At 36.1% G+C, this 21258-nt stretch overlaps 1 protein-coding gene and 1 pseudogene across 6 annotated transcripts in view; both read right to left on the bottom strand.

Annotated features, from left to right (window-relative positions):
• Nucleotides 1-21258, bottom strand: part of PHTF2 (putative homeodomain transcription factor 2) — a 118856-nt gene that overhangs the window by 40956 nt on the left and 56642 nt on the right. For 3 of the 6 annotated variants that reach the window (XM_029927983.1, XM_029927947.1, XM_029927953.1), the window contains exons 3-5: nucleotides 12572-12628; nucleotides 5306-5375; nucleotides 4569-4727 (exon numbers count right to left, since the gene is read on the bottom strand). In XM_029927983.1, coding sequence (XP_029783843.1) covers nucleotides 4569-4727; nucleotides 5306-5375; nucleotides 12572-12628 — 286 coding nt within the window. Of the gene's footprint in view, nucleotides 1-4568; nucleotides 4728-5305; nucleotides 5376-12211; nucleotides 12234-12571; nucleotides 12629-21258 lie in introns of those variants that run through there. The other 3 variants (XM_029927974.1, XM_029927967.1, XM_029927961.1) reach the window with 3 other exon arrangements.
• Nucleotides 13330-13887, bottom strand: LOC115304004 (annotated as a pseudogene).

Genomic DNA, 21258 nt, shown 5'->3' with positions numbered 1-21258 from the left:
ACAGAGAAGAACATCTTTAAAAACTTCAGATTTTATAAAACCTCCTGCTGGTTATTTATGGGTGTTCTGTTTCAGTCCTGTGACTACCATTCACTGGCAGGGCTGGGAACCAACTTTATCCCTCCTTCTTCCTCCTGGCTGTGCCTAAGTGTCCACATCCGTCCCGTGGCCTCAGATCCTGAGACAGTGGTTCCTGTATCCACAGTTGTGGTATCACCTCCATCCTACTGTTCCCCCTCAAGTGAGGGGTTAAGGAGAAAGCATTCACTTCTCTTATAGAAGGCTAAGTTATACTTCTCGATCATGTAATGAAGTCCTGTGAACTAGACAGAACTACTGGGGATTTCTATTTCTGTCAGATGTACTTCTACTGATTCCTCCAAGAGCTCAACTAAGACAAAATGTTTATTAGGCACAAAAATTCAAAAGGTTCACATACTGGCCAAGCAGCACTCTAGGGATAATCATTAGAAATTAAAAAACTGTCTAAAATTCAATTTTTAGGTCTGTCAGTCTTTGAGATTTAGTGACAGATGTTAGTCACCGGGAATAGAAAGACAAATAAGATGTGGTGTCTGCTCCCTCCTCCTCAATTTAGAGAAAGAGGGGGACATATAAAAAAACAAGTCAGGTGCCTGGGTGGCTCAGTTAGTTGAGTGATCTCAGGTCATGATCTCACAGTTTGTGGGTTCTGGCCCTGTGTCAGGCTCTGTGCTGACAGCTGAGTGTGGAGCCTGCTTCAGATTCTGTGTCTCCCTTGCTCTCTGCCCTTCTCCTGCTCGTGGTCTGTCTGTCTTTCTCTTTCTCTCTCTCTCAAAAATAAATAAACATTAAAAAAAAAACCAAGATATCAGTAATGGACTGAATTATGCCTTCCACCCTGTTCATATGTTGAACCCTAAACACCCTATATGGATACAGTAAAGGTTGAATGAGGTCATAAGGGTGGAACATTAATCCAATATGGCTGGTGTACTTATAAGAGATACCAGAAATCTCTCTCTGCTCACACACAGAAGAAAGACCTTGTGAGGACACGTGAGAAGGCAGCCATCTTCCATAAGAGAAACCTCACCAGACATGAACCTGACGGCACACTGATCTTAGGACTTCCAGCCTAAGAACTCTGAGGAAATAAATCTGTCACTTAAACCACACAGTCTGTGCTATTTTGTTATGGCAGCTTGAGCAGCACCTATGAAGAGTGCTGTAATATACACCAGAAAGACCTGTAACTAAATTGGGGTGGAGGGTTATGAAAGGATTCTCAAATAAAAGGGCAACTGATACCTAATATAACTGAGAGAACAAGTAGATGCTGACTAGGTAACTATAAGGGGAAAGGGCTACCCAAACAAAGACAGTTGTACGTCCAAAGGCAGAGAGCATTAAAAAACAAAACAAAATCAAACAAAACGAACATAAAATATAGAAGAAACAGCAAAGAGCTAATTTAGTCTGGTTAAACCTGGGGAGAGATTCAACAAGGGACTGACTAAAAACTTGGCTTTCACGTTGAAGGCAATGATAACTAAAAGGAGATCGAGATCTTAGGTAGCTGGTCTGGATTTACAATTTAAAAGATAAATGGACAGGGGCATCTGGGTGGCTCAGGCAATTGAGCATCTGACATCAGCTCAGGTCATGATCTCATGGTTTGTGGGTCTGACAGCTTGGGAGCCTGAAGCCTGCTTCAGATTCTGTGTCTCCCTCTCTCTGTTTCTCTACCACTTGTACTCTACCTCTCTTTCTTTCAAAAATAAATAAAGATTAAAAAAAATTCTCTCTTCCTTTGCCCCTTGCCCCTGCTTACACTCTCTCTATAAATAAAGGGACAGAAAGTGGAAGATATAAGGGCACTTGGCAGCAATCTAGGTGAGAAATGATAAAAGCAAAAAGCATACACATATTGAGAATACACAGTTGAGATACTTAAAAAGTATGAAACTCAAGTGAAAACCTGTATGTAGTTATACAAAACCAAATGTGACTGCACATGATTCTACCTTTCAGGAGAAAGGACGGGATAAAGAATGAGGACGTAACTTTTCTGGAGGCACAGGGGCTTGTAAAGCTCCAAGCAGATTCCTGAGAGTCATTAGGGGTCATATCATCACTTTGTCACTGGCTGTGTGACTTGAAGTGAGTTGAGTCACTTCTTTAAGCTTTACTAGGAGAATATTTAGTGTATCACTTATGAACCCTCATAACTTTAAACTTTGGTTCCGAACTGAAAAATGTCTATTTCATGTCTGTTCTAACCTGTGTTTCTTATTTATTGGCAAGCCAGTAAGTGAATTTCACACATATTTTGTGAACTTCTGGTCACAATGGAAACATATTTGCCTTCAAATAATAGAAAGCACAATGCACAGAGATTACAAACAATGGTACTGATTAATCATTACTCTAATTAGCAATTATAGCTTCAGACCACTTTAGAATAAAGGTTTCTCCTGTAAACATGAAAGCATTTGAAGATAGCTATAATTAGATTATGCTCTCTTAAATATTTTGGGGAGAAAAGCAAACACAAGATGGTAACTCAATAAAAACTGGGATCACCAAACCTAGAAAATTGTTGATAAAAATATACTTAGAAGAACTATCATATAATAGCATTACTTAATAACAACAATAAAGGTCAAATTCTTGAAAGTGATTATAAACTGCATATGAAAATCCTTGGACATGTTATTACACCCAAGTGCAGGAATTCTAGGAATTTATCCTAAGAAAACAATTCAAAATATAAGAAAAACTTCACAAATACATTCATTTCAGCAGTAATCATAATAGCAAAAGACAGCAAAAAACTTAAATGCTCAATACTTATGTAGGACAGTATATTTTACAATAATTAAAAATATAATTACAAAGACTATGATACTTGTGATTACATAAGGCAAAAAAATACAATTATTTATACAGAATAATCTCAACTCCATAAGAAATATTATAAAGTAAACTGAAGGGCAAGCTTATAGCCATGTTTTAAAATTTTTTTTCCTACATTTTCCAAATTTTCTGCAACAAACATTTATCATTTCTTTAATAAAAAACACACACATTTCTCTATTGACAAAAATCCCAAAATCTTCATAGTTCATTCTCTTTTATGTATATATGATGTACCCTGGCTTAAAAGAAACAACTTTACCTAAATAAAAGTCTGAAGGTTTTATTGTATTTTCATTTACTTAGAAGATATTTATCTGAAAAAAAAAAGATACTTAATCTTTTACTTATAGTTTGTTGATAAACATATTTAAATAATCATTCAGGATTATTATCATGTGTTTTAAAAAAGTAAGATATTAAAAAGACTGAAAGGGTATGCACTAAACTAAAATCACGGCTTTTTTTATGGTACTAGGATGTGAGTGGTATCTTCTTCAAGCCTCCAATCGCTCTATAGCATCATGTATTATGCCTCGTACGCTGCTGCTCTGACTGGGCACCGGTGGAAGGGAGTTGTGTTAAGCATGTGGCCTGGCAGTCAGATGGATTAGACTTAACCCTGGGCTCTGCTGCACCTGGGGACTGTGTGATTTGGGGCCCTCAAGTCCTTTGGGTCCCATCTCTATAAGCTACGCAAACCACTAGTATCGACACTTGACTGTGTGGCTGTTAGAATTAAATGAGACTCTGAAAAGCACTCAGAATATGGCCTGGCATACAGACTCTCAATACAAATGAGGACAGTCTCTGAACATGGTGGTTAGAAGACAAGAGAAATCATGACTGATACAGGAAAAATGAACTCGTGCAAAGCTTGTGTTAAAAAAGACGTGTAGGAGCACCAGGCTGGCTGAATTGGTTAAGCGTCCAACTCCAGATTTTGGCTCAGGTCATGACCTCCTCGTTTGAGATGAAGCCCCTGAGACTGAGCTCCATGTGGGGCTCTGGGCTGACAGCATGGAGTCTGCTTGGGATTCTCTGTCTTCCTTTCTCTCTGCTCCCCCCCTCCCCCACCCATACACACACTCTCCCTCTCTCAATATAAATAAACTTAAAACGGGGTGCCTGGGTGGCTTAGTCGGTTAAGCGTCCAACTCCAGCTCAAGTCATGATCTCATAGATTGTGGGTTCGAGCCCCACGTCGGGCTCTGTGCTGACAGCTCAGAGCCTGGAGCCTGCTTCAGATTCTGTGTCTCCCTTTCACTCTGCCCCTCCCTTGCTTGTGCTCTGTCTCTCTCCATCTCTCAACAATAAATAAACGTTAAAAAAAATTAAAAATAAATAAATAAACTTAAAAAAAGAATGGTATAATAGGTATATGTGATATGTATGTGCATTTTGAAGAGACTTTCTAATTGTTAAATTCCTCTCAATTTGTGTTTTTCTTTAGCCATTTGTAAATTCAAATTTTCATAAAAATTGTAACAGAACATAACTGTTTTCTGTAACATTTTTAACACCAAACCATTATTAAATGAAATATCACAAAAAATGTGTATCTTCATACCCATATAATCATAGATATTTTCTTAAAAGCCTTAGTAAGCCTAAAAAACACAACATTCTAAAAGTTAAAAGCAAAATGAATTTCTATCACTTAACTATACCTTGTAGAAGATAAAGGACAAGAAGCCAGAAAAAGATGACTTTTGATGTTACTTGTAACCACCACCGGAAAAAAAAGGGAAAAAAGACAACTCGAACAATTCCTTTTCTAGTCAGAGAAGTCCAAGGACTTTCAGGTTTTGCCTTAGCAAATGCAGACCCTGAAAAAAATAAAATAAAATGACAGAGTACATGATCATTCTTTAATTTCCTTACAGAAAGTATTGCAACATTTGAAGGACAAGAAAAACCCATGTATAACTTTGGTTTGTACTATACGATGAGTGAGAAAAGCCCAGTTTTGGGTAGTAGGCACTTGTAAAAACATTCTTCATGCTACCATATTAACTCAGGTACTCTGAAAGAAGTCATTTTGTAATTAAAATAGCAACAGAATTTCTCCCAGATATTTTATAAATATAAGACAATGTTCAAATGTCAGTTCCAGTTAGGAATTAAAAATTACCACTTTAATTTTTATAAACAAGTCATATAGCTTGCTAAACAAACACAAGCTGCTTTTCTTTTACTCCTATTTCTTGGACTGATGTTTAGTGGGAAGAAAGACTAGTCAATGGTATTTAAATACTTCCACTACGTCTTTCCTGTAATATTCCCACCTTAACTTCAGCTCACATTGCTTTTATTTCTACAAACATATATATCTAACCTACTTTGAATACTGTTTCTTCAAGGTCAATTTCTAATTCCATTAAGCTGTTATTTATTTAAGACTCACCTCTTACAAGATCAACATCTATGAGGTCTGGTTTCACATGCGCTGTTTTCTTTGGTTTATTCCTTAAACCCTATAATATATTAAAAGCAGTATTGGTAAAAGAGTAGATCTTAAAGTTCTCATCATAAGAAAAAAAATATTTTTAACTATATATAAGGGGATGGATGTTAACAACTTATTGTGGTATCATTTCTGAATACATACAATATATTTCTCAATATATACAAATATTGAATCCTTATGTTATACTCTTAGAAGTAATATAATGTTATATGTTAATTTACCTCAATAAAAAAGTAGTCTTGGAATTCAATATACATATCTTTAAATCCAGAACAGAAAATAATCAAATTCTAAAGATTTCAATTAAAAAAAACTTTAAGTAATACACTGGACAGAAGTATAACATATTACATATTTGTTATAATTGGGACATAACTGTATTGTAATAAATTTGATTACCTTCCAAAGGGATAAATTTAGGGCTGTGTGTAACATGTGAGGTCTGTTTATTACTAAAAGTAAAATTCTAAAGCAAAGACTATCACAACTGGAACTTGATCTGGATGTAACGGCTGAGAAGGTCCAGGAGACTGTGCTGGCCCCAGATGCGCACAGGAGAGTATGCGAGGGCTAGCTGGGAGAGCAGTGGCCCTGAAAAGCCCCCAAGGTGTGATGCTGGGGACAAGGCTGCAGGAAGCAGAAGATCACAAAGCTGGGGACAGACAGGGATGCAAATTCTCAGCAGATGCTAGCATGTGGGGTGATATGAGCTGAGACCAAGAGGATGATGCAGCTCCCAGGGTCACCACTACGTTCACATGCCAACCACCAATGAGACCACGGTGCCACCTAATCACCTTAGATCTTAGACGCCATGTCCAGGAGGAGGAGGAGGGAAAGCAGGAGTCCTGAACTGAATTAGTTTAAACCCAGAATTACTGAACATTTTATAACTTAAGAAGGGATGTTAAGAATTACAAGAGCTTAGGCTAAACTTCAGGAGCCAAGCACTGAGATATGACATAGTGTGTACGTGATTTGTTTACTATTCATTCAATTAAGCAAGTAACTTTGTAGTAAATTCTCTGTGTGGTCCTAATCCAAATAACAATGACCTGTAAGGTAAACATTTAGTAAAGTACTGTTTGCATCTGAAACAAAGAAGAGGAGACTATTTGAGCTCAGAATTAACTGAGATGTTTGAATCAAAAATGTACACTGAAATCGAGAAGCAATTAACCTTAGAATCCCTTTGAATAGTTGTCCATGTGAAGCTGAAAACCACTGAGTGGTACAAAAACAGAAGAGTCTGGACTGGACACAGCCATGGCAATTTTATATATACAGTTAATCCTCATATTCATAGATTCTGTATTTGCAAATTTAGCTACTCACAGATTTTATTTGTAGCCCCCAAATCAGTACTTGCTGTGCATTTGCAGTCATTTGCAGACATGCACAAAGTAGCAAAAAATGTGAGTCACCCAATGTGCACATTCCCATCTGAAGTCAAACAAGGCAACAATCTGCCTTCTTATTTCAGCTCTCATGCTGTAAATAAGCATCTTCTCACAGTCTGTTTTCACATAGTGCTGGATTTTGCTTTTTTTGTGCTTCTTGTTGGTATTTTTGTTGTTTAAAATGTCCCTCAAGCACAGGGCCAAAGTGTAGTCTAGTGTTCCTAAGTGTAAGAAGGCTGAGAGGTGCCTCGTTGAGAAAATGTGAGCTCCATAAGCTATGTTCGGACATGAGTCATACTGTCGTTGACCATGAGTTCAGTGCTAGTGAATCAGGAATATATATTAAATAAGATGTCTTTCAACAGAAACACACAAAAACCAAGTGTAAGTACTGACTGGTTGACGAAAGAGTTGTGACTAGAGGTGGAGCACCGGTCAGTATTTGCTGGTTCAGTGTTTACGGTGACTTTATAGACCATTACTCCTGCGACTAGTGAGAACTGACTCTATCTGTACTTCATTTCCTATTCTAATGTCATGATCGAGTGGCTGGAAGACTATAAATCATTCCCAACATTCTGTAAATTGGAAAAGCAATTCTAATAATACATACATGGAAAAACAAAATTTCTTTAATAGAGCACTAGATGTAGTATAAAGTTTGAGATTTAATCATTATTAGTGCCAACAAATTTGAAAACAGTAACACACTTTGATTTACTTCTATCTTTCACACATTCTTTTTCTGATGATTTGAAAATAATCGTATTGCCAGTGTTTTATGGCAAACCTGAAACTTAATTTACTGCTATGTACCTAAAAATTTTAACAAGATTGTTTTTAAGAACTTAAAGTCCTTATGAGAAAAACAGCAAGATTATCTTAATTTATACAATTGTGTTGTTTTTCAACAACACAAGTTTCATTCTTCTTGACCTTTTTTTATATGTGGTTCATTTCCTATTTTACATTTTATTAAAACATTTATTTTGAGCTACAATGTAGAATCACAGCATAATTGCCAGTTTTGAGAAAACTCCCCTTCAAGGTAACCTATCAGATTATTTACAGCTATTTAAATAAACAAAGAAAAGAAAGAAATAAAGAAAAACAAAGAAAAATTTCACTGATATGTCTTCTAACATTAATTCTTTTCATCACGAAATAAAAGGTGAGCATTCAAAAATTTTGATTTTAATTAAGTAGGTACTTTAAGTTGGAAATTTTTAAATTAGTTGAGAATAAACTACATTCATACAAAATAGCACAGCTTTCAAGTACTAACAACTATAATTATGGACCATCAAAAAGTTTAAATAAACAAACAAAAAATAAAAACTAAGTTAGTTTAAAAGAAAGGATTTTAATAACCACTGTTTAAAGAAATAGAAAGTAGAAACAATCAGGTATTAGAAATACAATTAGTCTCTAAGAATTCAAATATTTTCTTTACACTTAAACTCTTGTAGTGTATTCCTAAGGTGGAATGACACAAATTGTATGAAGTTTTGAATTTTTTTTACATCTGCAAGTACACAGATAATGCTGAGCCAAAAGGCTTAAGACAGCTGTTTAAATTTAGAAAGTACTTCTGTTCAATGATGCGGACTTCCCATGCATGGAACTATTATAATACTTAGACTCCACCAAAGGATGTAACCATCAGTTTCACTTTCCAGAAATCCTATTTCATTTCTCCCATCCTGTTTTTCCTCTGCAATAACTGTAAATAGCATGGTTCTTTTTTTGTTGTTGTGTTTTTGAAGCTTTGAAACTCTAGTAAGCACTAAAGCTGAGGAAATTCCACATTAACTTTTAAATTTGGGTTAAGGTGATCAGAAAATGAAAGTTTTCAGTTATAATTTCTAAAACGTTTAAGAAAAAAAATTCTGCAACTTACAAAAAACTCTGGCAATATCAACAAAAGGTCTTCAATTTAAAAAATAAACATTTCCAAAGAATATACTTTCATGGCTTTCTTTGGTTTCTTTACTTGCTTGCTGCTCACCACTATGACAATCAATTATAGAAGACAAACTCAACACATTCTGTAGTTGAAGCACCAGGTGCTTTAAATCAAATATTATATTAATACACAGCAGCTATTTCTTTACCTTCCTTAGAGTAAATGCAAAATTATTTTTATACTATAAATAATTTGCCTCCACTAAAATGTTTAGCAAGAATGGAATGTTTTAGGCTTGTCAACAAATTGGCCCCTTTATTTAATTCAAAATAACAAAAAAAATTTTTAATTCTTCAATTACAATTACAAAGTACTATCTTTAAAGGGAGACATATTCCAGAAAAAAGTTATAGTTTTTAGCCTTCTCCAAATTCATCCTGTCAGCGCACCAAGAAATAACTAACGTAATCCTCTGTTACCCTAATCTCTGTTTAAGCACTGAAATAGTTCTAAAAATGAAGAATTAGTTATTTGTGATGGGCAGTGTAAGAGGCTTCAAGGCATCTTACTAAACCTGTATGCTGCTCTTTACTTGGCTGACTGTTCCCACTCTTCCTGAGACTCTTGCCAGACTATTGTGTCATGGATCTTACCTCCTTTACTTACATCTCTTCCTTCACCTATCTATTACATATTGATGTTCCCCAGTGTTCTGTTCTCAGCCTTTCCCTCTCATCATCCAATGGAAACCCCTCACTCCTATAGATGTATTATATAATGTGTTACATAATACATATAGCACACATACACACATTCTTATATATACACACATTCATACCAAGGACTCTTCAATCTCTTTCTCAAGTACCATCTGGATATTTCTAAAGCACAATTTTAAACTGCTCCTCTTGTAGTATTTCCCATCACAGTACTGCCTAAGTAGTTTCTAAAACATAAATTTAATCAGGCAACATTTTCTGCTTAAAATCCTTCAATGTCTAAAAAGAGAGAGGCAAACCATAAGAAACACTTAAATATGTGAAGAAACTGAGGGTTGATGGAGGGGAGGTAAGTGGGAAGTATGGGCTAAATGGGTGATGGGCATTAAGGAGGATACTTGTTCGGATGAGCAGTGGGTGCTATATGTAAATGATGAATCATTAAATTCTATTCCTGCAACCATTATTGTACTATATGTTAACTAACTTGACTTGAAATAAAAATTTTTAAAAAAGCACAAATACCATATGATTCCACTCATAAATGGAATCTAAAAAGAAAAGAATAAACAAAAAGCAGAATCAGAACTATAAGTGCAGAGAACAAACTGACAGTTGCTAGAGGGGAGGGGAAGTAGGGAGTTGGGCAAAAGGGGGGGGGGGAGAGGAAAGGGAGATACAGGGCTCCAGTATGGAATGAGTAAGTCCTGGGAATAAAAAGCAGAGCATAAGGAATACAGTGAAAGCTACTGTAATAGTGATGCAATGAGACAGGTGGTAGCTATACTTGTGATGAACATAGCACAATGTATGAAATCCGTCAAATCACTAAATTATAATATACCTGAGGCTAATGTAACAGTACAGGTCAACTATACTCAAATAAAAATGTTTAAAACTCAGAGTAGCACAGCTCCAGCCATCCAAGAATCTGAAAGGAAAAAAGGCTAAGGCGAAGACAGTTGCCCCCGTCCCTGGTGTCATGCAGAAGCAAGAGGCCAAGAAGGGGGTCAACCCCTTACTTGAGAAAAGGCCCAAGAATTTTGGCTTCAGATAGGACATCCAGACCAAAAGGGACTTCATCTGGTTTGTCAAATGGCCCTGCTACATCCAGGTGCAGTGGCAAAGGGTCATTCTCTATAAATGTCTAAAAGTGCCTCCTGCAATTAAGCAGTTCACCCAGGGCCTGGACCACCAAACAACTGCTCAACTGCTTAAGCTGGCCCCCACAGACCAGAGACAAAGCAAGAGAAGAAGCGGAGATTGCTGCCCCAGGCTGAGGAGAAAGCTGCCTGCAAAGGTGATGCCCTTCTAAGAGGTCACCTGTCCTTTGAGCTGGGGTCAATATTGTCACCATCTTGGTGGAAAACAGAAGGTTCAGTCAGTGGTGACTGTACATGATGTGGATCCCACTGAGCTGGCTGTCTTCCTGCCTGTCCTGTGTCGTAAGATGGGAGTTCCCTACCACATCATCTGGCCCACAGGAAGACCTGCACCCTGTCACCTTCATACAGGTTAACTCAGAAGACAAAGAAGGTCAGGCTAAGCAGGTAGAAGCTACCAGGATCAGTTACAATGACAGATATGATGAGATCCACTGTCACTGGGGACACAATGTCCTGGGTCCAAAGGCAGTGGCTCACACTGTCAAGTTGGAAAAGGCGAAGGCTAAAGAACTGGCCACCAAACAGGCTAAGTGTATGCTGCTGAATTTTCTGTATATCAAAGTTATAACAAATTCTCTTTTTAAAAATAATAATAAAGTAAAATAAAATAAAATCCATCCATGTCTCCCTCACTGTATTCCAGATCATGTCCAGACTCGCAGGTGAGGCAGTCAAGCCCTCATGATCTGACTCCCATTTTCCTTTCTAGTTCCACAGCTATTCATTCCAACCTCCTTCCTCCATCCAACCTATTTTCAACCAAGCTCCTTGAGGATTCCTCAGTCAGTCATGCTCCTTCCGTCCTGCATGTTTATTTTCATACCCTTTTCATTCTGTCTGGAATGTTTTCCTCATTCTCCCTAATGTCTGTCAAACTCACCTCATGAGTCACTTCCTCTATGCAATCTTTCCTAACCTTTCTGGGGATGCATCCCCCTGCTCTCCCCAACACAGACCTACACTTCCCTGTCCTAGCTGAACTGATCTCATTTGTAATCATCTATCTTAGCTACAAAATTAAAATTCATTCCATCCTTTTGTCCCCATGATTTAATCCTATATTTAACACATACTTGGTGTTGACAGCAACTATAATTGTTCATGAAAACAGTTCAAAGATTATAAATGGCCAACGGAAAGAATCCTGCTCTTTGTTATAGATGACTAAATAGTCTAAACACTGAGTTTTTAAGTAACCATTAAAACTGGTTTCCAGTCTAGTATAAATCTTTCTATACAAAATAGAAAATGTCAAGCAACTAAAGTAACATTCTCTGGGCTCAGATTAAATTTAGCTCGTGCAGGAACACACAGATTAGTTTTATCTATGCAAATGAAAAATATAAATCTTATTATCAAAAAGGAGCAATTGCTGAGAAAGAGAACAAATTCAGTTAAAAAATAGTTTACATGCTAGCAAGGTAACCTATGAGAATGTCTTACCAGCATAAGTGATTACATGAAAACTACCTATTACAAAAACATTTTAATTAATGCTTTACTTTCCTATGTTCTTTTAAAAAATGACCAACTTTTCAGCAACTGTATTTGCGTCCAAGTCATTTTTGTTAGTAGCACCAAAAGCAGATCTCAATGAAGCAGAGCAGCATTTGACAGGATCACTCAGGCGGGAAAAGTCCTGAAACACTTACCAGTTTAATAAACTGTACAGAGCAATGACAGCATCAAAAGGGAGGAAAAGCAAACTAGAAGTATAAGGTGACAAGTGAAAGGGGAAGACAGCTGATAAAAAATAATCATTAGAAATTAAATTTTAAAAGAACAGAAAGATGCTAAAAAGCAAAAACAATAAATAAACAAATCATCAGAGGTAAAGACACATGATTATGCCAGCATAAGAGTTTACCTCTTTATTTAAAAGTCTGGAGTTTATCTCTTTATTTAAAAGTACTTTAATCAAAAGTATATGGGAAGATACAAAATTAAATGTAGTTAATAATCAACTTATAGAACTATGTTTCAGAATATACAAAATGAAATAAATTTGTTACCTTGATTTCTCTTTGCTCAACAGATTTTTCCCATATTTGTTGATCATATGCTCCAATCTATGAAAATAAATAAAATATGACACTGCATTAAATGAGCATCATTGGTACTCATCCAATAGGTATAACTCTGCTTGCATTACAAGCAACTCAGCATTCAATCAGCACAGACGAGATTCAGCTTTGTCTCAGACTCCTGCAATCAATACTGTACTCAGTGCCTCTGAAAAGTATGGTTTCAGGACCAGCAGTTTTAGCACCACCTGGGAACTTGTTGGAAAGGCAAACTCTCTGGCCTCATCTCACCGTTGCTGAAATCAGTAATATGGCTAATGGTACCCAACAATCTGTATATTAAAAATTCCTCTAGATGATTCTGATACACTACTAAAGTTTGAAAACCACTACCCTAGAGAATCCTTTTTTATTTAATTATATTGTATTTTTAAATCAAAGGGTAGTTTATAAAAAAGATGCAAAACAGAAACTCTAAGTACCAGTGTGTACAATGTACACATTTAAATGACTCATAAGAATGAAGTTTCTTTCATACACATTAAGACTGTACCACCTTGTGGTTTATCAAAAGATGTTCAAGAAGAAATCTGGCTCCAAACTGCATACAAGACTGCCATCTTAAACAGACCATATTTCTAACATGCCACTACATCACTGGTAATAAAGCTGGACACTGGAATGGGTGTTCATTCTATTATGTGACTACAAACAGGAAAGAAAGCAAGATCAGTTGAGAATTTAATCTAAGATAGAATGGAAGCTGTCATTTTCCGCACCAGCATTCTTCCCTCCCCCGCTGCCAGCGTTAGTAAATACTCCTTGTCGATCTTGAAGAGTCTCGATCCCTCTTTGCTGTACAGATCAGAAGCACCTCTTCTTTTGTAGAAATTGACAGATGGTTCATTCCATTCTGCTACCAAGAAGGGCATGCTGCTGCAGTGGCATTTCATCACCACCTGGCTTATGTTCTTCAGAATCTGTGATCCTATGCCAAAACCTCTGTAATCACTCATTACGAGGAAGTCCTCAAGATACAACCATGTGCCAATCCATGGGTCATAGTTAAAGTGGGACATGGAGAAACCAACAATGCTGTGTCCTTCTAGAGACAGGTGCTCCTTGGGCACTTCTGCAACCAGGCAGTGGTAGAAAGAGTATTCTCCAAATCCATCCTCTAGCAGATCTTTTTCAGTTAATATTACCTGCTCTTCCATGTATTTGTATTTGGCCAGTTCCTTGATCCGCTGCAGGATGTCACTGCAGGCAGCAGCGGTAGCCGGGCAGATCACAAATTTAGCCATTTTCGTCTTTTGCTTTTCTTCCCTTTGCAGACCAGGCCCCTGTACTTGAACAGCAGGAAGAGGTGGTTCCTCATTTGTCTCCAAGGAGTGTCCCTTTCTCAGTCAGGTTGGTACCATGACCAGTGAACCCCTGCAAGCGACAGGAAAGCTTCGCCTAACTGCGACTAGTGCGGCACCAGGAACCCTTTACTTTAAATGAACACAATTGCTACAGCTCTGGTGCCTTCAAGAAAAAACTACCAATAATAAATTCTTTATGGAGTTATTTTTAAAGAAAAAAATGTAAATGTTTTACAGAATTAAAAATTCATAAACATGTAGATCACAATTACCACCTGGGTTAAGTTTAAACTGAAAAATAAACTCTTGAAAGCAACTGAAGACACAGGGTAAACATCAAGAAGTAGAATTCCTTTTAGCTTCTATGCCCATCATTCTTAGATGCTGGAAAGTTCTCTGAACTACACGTTCAGCGGCACAGCATGAACAAACCACTTGCACAGTTCATCTCAGTACTAAGAAACTAAGTTTCCCCTTAGTTTCCAATATTCAACTAGACACTGGAATGGGTTAATAGCTTATAGTTTTAACAAAGGATTTTCACTTTTAGCATTGATTGAAAATTAGAGTCCTGAGAAATTAAAATTATTTCAAATAATTACAATTAAGATACAAAAAAACAGAAACCAGAGACAGATATTAAAAAGAAATTCAAGATAGAGCATTTTCTGACTCACATCATCATTCTACCCAAAAGTCCTTTTCTTTACACATTTTTAAAAATTTTGTTTCAAGGGGCACCTGAGTGGCTCAGTTAGTTAAGCATCTGACTCTTGATTTTGGCTCAGGTCATGATCTCACACTTTGTGGGACTGAGCCCTGCTATTAGCACAGAGCCTGTTTGGGATTTTCTCTCCTTCACTCTCTGTCCCTCCCCCATCCGCGTGTGTGTGTGTGTGTGTGTGTGTGTGTGTGCTCCCTCTCTCAAAATAAATAAACACTATAACAAATCTTGTTTCAAGGAATGAGAAATTTAGAATACAAGAACGGTTTAAAGACAGACATGAAAGAGGTACAATAAAATGATCACATGATTCAGAAAGAGCCCTTCCTTTTGATTATTCTCTCTCAGACATTATCTTACTCATACTAATTTCTCTGGTCCTTGAAATCCTTTTCTCTTTTTTCATTGCTTTCCTGTGACTCCTTTCTTATTTTTAAAGTCACTTTGTGACATAATATCCCCTGCAAATTAAAATCTTAGAACGCCTAGACCAAAGCCACATGGACTGAACAACTTACTTATAATATAACCAAATCTGCCATGAATGTCTCTAAAGCAGGTAGATAATCAACAACCAACTGGCTGGACTTAGTGGCAGAGCTGACCTGCAGTGACTAGCTGTCCTTTACCCTCTTAAATTCTGATTTCAAACAAACAGTCCTCTTCTTTAAAATCAGAAAAGGTAAGTACGGGGACACAGATTCACAAGAGTAATTCTGCTCTAACTTGATCATTCACAATGACTGGGTTTAATTTAACTTAATCAAAACTTTAAAACACTTTAAAACGTGTAACTATTTCAATGGCACTGCATATTTTCTAGTGTAACAATAACCAAAAACTAATAAGGAATAGGTACTGATTTGTTTTAATGATTATTTTAGCAGTATTTGTTTTTGTGTACAAAAGAATGTACTAAATTCTCTCTAAAGAGAATTTTAGAAAGAACTATATTTTTATTTCAAGATGACTCAAGAACATGGAAATATATGTCCCTCCATCTTAAAATTAGGGAAGATAAAATAATGTATACACAAAAGACCAAATGAGAAATACATGTTAATCCTTGGCTTAACTAGGTTTGATACAATCCCAGTATGGTACTCAGTAGGCTCCAGGCTTAAAAAGGTTAGGAAAATCTAATAAATCTTGAGGTGAAGCAGTGGCTAAAAGCAGAAAAGCTTTTTGAAGCCTGAGATACTGGTGAATAGCTTCATGTAACCCTTAAAAAGGGGGAGTGGTGGTGAGGGATATTCCTATAAAAAGGATATAAAGTGGACAAAGATGACTTATTTTACTGGAGAGTCCACTCCCCCTTCCCAAAGATTTAAATGGGTTAGAGGAAGAACAACTTTCCCTGTAACAGAATGTGGGATCTTAAAAAAAAATACTAGAGAAGTGTCACTTTTCAATTATAAGCAATTAAATGTCTCTCCAAGTGGAGACATCAGTTTTCCTTTGCAGCATTTTTTGTTTTAAAAACTACCACCAGAATGGACCCTTTAGTTACACAAGCAAATAGACTACTTCTTTGAATAACACTGTGAGGGTTCTGTGAACCTAAGTGCAGGTGTTTTAGATGTTCATGGCTCTGCTTAGTGTTGGATAGGCCATTAACAAATTACACTTAAAAAGACATTCAGACTAAACTGAGTATAAAAATAGCTTTTTTTCTGGAGATATGTGTGTAGTACAACACAGGTATCGTGAAATCAGGGTGGTGACAGGATACCAGAAGGCCAGGGAAGGAATTCTTAAGACCCCTCTGGTCTAAAGCCTCATTTGATTCCATGCTGCAATCTGTCAAGATAAAGCAGAACCCCTGTGGCTGAGGTCAAGCTTTTCCCCTGAAAGAAATATGATCTTATGGTCAATCATCACAGACCAAGAAAAGAAGAAGTAAACAGACTGAAAAAAAGAAGAATAATCTTCTCAAGACTTAGGGTCAGGGATGAAGAATAATCTGCAGAACTGTGCTAACCAAATTAAAAAACAAATAATTCAATATATTTTCCAAAGGTTCTATTCTACACACAAACACTTGGCAGTCTTGACTAAATAAGCTAAAATTGGTAACTGCTGTTTTTGTCATCATTGTTTTTTTTTAATTTCTTCCACATAAAATTAAATCACAAAGATGAGTTCAATTAAATGTTCAATTATAGTCCTCTGCAATAGATCAGGACAAAAAATTACATTATTTTTAAATGCCATACAAAAGGTTAAAGGAATCTCAGCAGTATCATTTGTCCAATGGAAATGAAATTTAAATCAGATAATATGTTCTTTTAAAAAAAAGGATATGTTCTTCCACGAAGGAAAGAATATTAGGTAATATTTTGGCTACTTCCAAATTTCAGTTACCTCATCCCTGTTCTCCCCTGCTCTCCCAGAATGCCTCCACTGTTTGGATGTTTAGAAAAGTGCCCCGTGTTCTATGGAAACTGAAGGATATATATACAAATAATGCTTTGCTGGTAAATAGATCAAACTCTTGTAAGGTACCTTACAAAATACCACTGAAATTAATGTATGAGTAGTTCTATGGCTTTCCAACCATATTCTTCATAACTGACCATCTATTTCAAGGAGCGAAAAACACTCTTTCGTATTATGAGAGAAGACTCTGAAATCCTGATTTACATTTGACATGCAAACAACAGTTTTGTACATGTTAAGGAAATTCAATCTCTGGTGCCTGGCTATGATAAGCAATTTTATTAACCCTCCGGTTATTGCTCCCACAGATTCCATGAACGCCTTAAGCCTCCAGTGTACTCTTACCCAACCAGAGCTGACCTACAGTTAGCTTTTTTTTTTTTAACCTGGTTCCAGACCAAACACTTTGCCCTCTACAAATTCATTCTGTATCTGTAACATTCAATATCTGTAACAACAAGTCTGCTAACCTTACTATATTGATATGTTACAATACTTCCCATGACTGTAAAAACAACTCTAAACTTTCTTCCCACAAGCTTTAATTCCTAATTACTATGAGCATAACCTCTCCTGGTAGAACATATAGTCAACTATTTCAATTACTAAGATTGACATTACAAGATGTAAATGTCTTCATTTCCTGTCTTCTCCATCTCTAGTATCTGTGTTCTCATCTATTATTTCTCGTATTATTTTCTTTCCTCCTATTTTTATAAATAAACTTTTAGCCTTTACAGAGGTTGACTGATTTAAAAAAAGAAGAAATTGAGATACTATACTAATATCAACTGAATTAAAATTGAATCAAATGAATACTATAGATACTTTCTGACCTACTGAAGACTATTATAAAAAAAAAATGTAGGGCACTGGAGTGGCTCAGTAAGTTAAGGGTCGACTTCAATTCAGGTCATGATCTCTTGGTTCATGGGTTCGAGTCCTGTATTGGGCTCTGTGCTAACAGCTCAGAGCCTGGAAGCTGCTTTGGATTCTATATCTCTCTTTCTCTTTTCCCCTCCCATGCTCATGCTCAGTCTCTCTCTCTCTCTCTCTCTCAAAATTAAATAAATGTTAAAAAAATTTTTTTAAATAAAAAGAAAATGTACATGTTATAAATCTGGAATTAATGTGGCTAATGTTACATTAAGTATATACCTAAATATATGTAGTAGGTATTTAGAAAGATACATGAAAGCCATTATTAATAGAGATTATCTAAAAGAAGTATAGGACAACAACACTTTACTTTTTTCTTTATATCATTTTCCCCCTATAATAGATACGTACTACTTCTGTAAAGCAAGAGTCTAACCCAAAGTAATCTGAAGTAATTGTCTAAAAAATTAATGTTTCTGTCACTAAATAGAATGTTTACAGGGAATCACCTACCTCTATCTATCATCAATCTAATTTTTCATCTTCCTGTACACTGAGACAAAACAAAATGGAGAAGGAAAAAAAGAGGGGAGGACAGGAGGGGCGGTCAGGGATAGAGAGAAATGAGGAAGGGGAGGCTTGGTGGGTTGAGAAAAAGGGTATCTTTGTCTCCAGGTGTCTGCCAGAATCAGCTCTGGCTTCAAAAAAAGAAATTGTAATGAAGATGATGGTATCTAGGGTACAAATGTTAAAGCCTAAATAATTAGATGGTGAAATGGGAAACACATATCACTAAGGAATTCCAGAAAAGAAATGTTTGAAAAACAATTTGAAAAGCTACTCTTAGGTGATCTGATTACCCCTTAGGTCATCATATTCGAAACAGCAGTGGCTCAAATATCAAGAGGCTAAAGAGAAGGTATCTTGCTTCAAAAAGTTTTACCAATAGTTTAATTAGATTAACTGCTTAGATAAAAGATGTAGAGTTTACAAATAGATATAAGCAGGGCAAATGGAGGCTCAGATTTGCACACATGTTTTAAGCACCTCATTCCCTTAGAAAATGAACAGATATACCATAATACTATATATGAAGGTCCTAATTTTTCCTACTTCTATCATGCTCAGTTTCAGTTTTTGGAATCTCATTTCAGAAACTCTGAAAAGCAAGCTATTAATTCTCACAAACATCAAATTTAATTCAAAAAGTTAACACAGAGCCCAAATCCCTTCTGAGTTCGGCGCAGTCAATAAACAACAGAGGCCAATCATGTGCCAAGACAAATGTACCTTTGATAACAAGAGTGTGTGTATGTTACAAGCATGACATGGAAGCCCTCAGTGTAAAAAGCTAAAGAATCTCTTGAGACAACTGCTACTTATAAAAAGGGAAATAAAAAGAAAGAGATGCCTGTGACTTTGGTGATTCTTTCCATCTCTATACTGACAGTAAATATATTCTAATTTTTTCTATGACTATTTTTTGTACATACATCAACTAGAAGACCCGAACAGGTAAAGGTCATGTTGCTTTTATACTTACAAGTCTCACATTTTAGTAGTGATTTATTCTTTTTTTAATGTTTACTTATTTTGAGGTGGGGGAGGAAGAGACAGTATGAGTGGGGGAGTGGCAGAGAGAAAGAGAGAGAATCCCAAACAGACTTCTTGCTGTGAGCACGAGCCTGACAAAGGCCTTAATCTCACAAACTGTGAGATCGTGACCTGAGCTGAAATCGAGTAGGATGCTTAAATGACTGACCTACCCAGGTGCCCCAGTAGTGATTTAAATAGCTGTATGACCAAAGATAATTAAAAAAAATTGTGAAGTTATCAATCAGAAAATACCCTTTATTATATTTGGAGTGTTCATTTTTAATCCTTTGTTTTCTCACTGCCTTAGCTGATTAGCTTTTAATGTTTGCTGACTGGAGTAGAAAAGACTCCAGAGTGTGCAAAGAAAGTGGATTTTCATCCTACCTCCACCATCATTAATCTTATGGCCTTGCAAGTTTCTTGACCTCTGATCATCTGTAACATGGAGACAACAGAACATACTTCACAGAACTAGAATGTAAAAAATAGTGTCTGGTATACAGTTGGTGCTCCTTAAATATTAGTTCTTTTCTTTCTTGGTAAATCAATTTCTCTAGGCATTAATACCTCATTTTAAATTGATAAAGTTGAACTATACTTAAATTAATTTATAATAATATTAATATTCACTAATGATTTGGATGGCCATAATTTGTTAATGTATGAATATGGAGAGAGAAAAGATTCATTGTAACTATGAAAAAAGAAAAGAACCAACAAGAGTGGCTATAAATGCCTGGGCAAAAGGAACAAAGAAGAAAGCAGAAATAAGCTGTGGAGATAAATGTCATTTTGACACATTTAAAAAGCCAATGTTACACTTTTTAAAGAATTGTTTACAATTTATAAATGAAAATGGGGCTGTCAACACCCAAAATCTAATTTGCACAGCTACCTAAAACATATATAACTTGCATTTTCACAAATTTGGTAAAAAAGAAATTGAAGTGTTGAGCAATATAACAAAATTAAAGTTACTGAAAACAGTGATTATGAAAATAAAATTTTAATCACCAAGGAAAGAAAACTTTTATCTATAATCCCTCAGACTGTTGTTACGGTAGACATTCTGAAATTGGACTTAATACTTCTGTTCATATTACTAAAACATACTAACAAAACTAATAGGGCCACTTCCATTAGAATTGTTGATTAACCTTGAGATAAATCCATACCTGGCATTAGTAGAAACTGATTTTTTAGACTTTATAAAACTTTTAATTCCAAAGTATAGCTCTCAGAGCTTATCAAATAGGTTTTCACTGTTCTTTGATCATAACTACTGCCTTTCAAACAAATTTCTTGATTGAATGCCTGACAATATCTCTTGAGTCCCTATAACTGCTCCTGAAGAGACTTGTTTCTAATCTACTATCTTGTACAGCATTTCTCATTACTTCTCCATTTTTGTGCTCTCCTGTTCTATTCTCCTATTTCTTCACAATATCCTTTTTTTTTTTTTTTTACGCATGCAAAAGCAAAGGGCTTTATTACGAATTTAGGCCGGGCCAGCCTAAACTCGGGCTCACAGACTTCAACAATACACTGGATCCACGTGGAGCGAGCCCCGAACAAAGGCAGGGTAGGGCTTTTATGAGTTTGGGAAGGGGGAGTTACAGGAAATTGTGACATAGGTACAGTGATCCAATTATTATTATACAATATTATTGACA

The sequence above is a fragment of the Suricata suricatta genome, chromosome 2 (assembly GCF_006229205.1).
Source record: "Suricata suricatta isolate VVHF042 chromosome 2, meerkat_22Aug2017_6uvM2_HiC, whole genome shotgun sequence".
Classification (NCBI taxonomy): Eukaryota; Metazoa; Chordata; class Mammalia; order Carnivora; family Herpestidae; genus Suricata; species Suricata suricatta.
The sequence above is the reverse complement of the archived record's forward strand: the minus strand, read 5'-3'. Positions and strand labels throughout refer to the sequence as shown.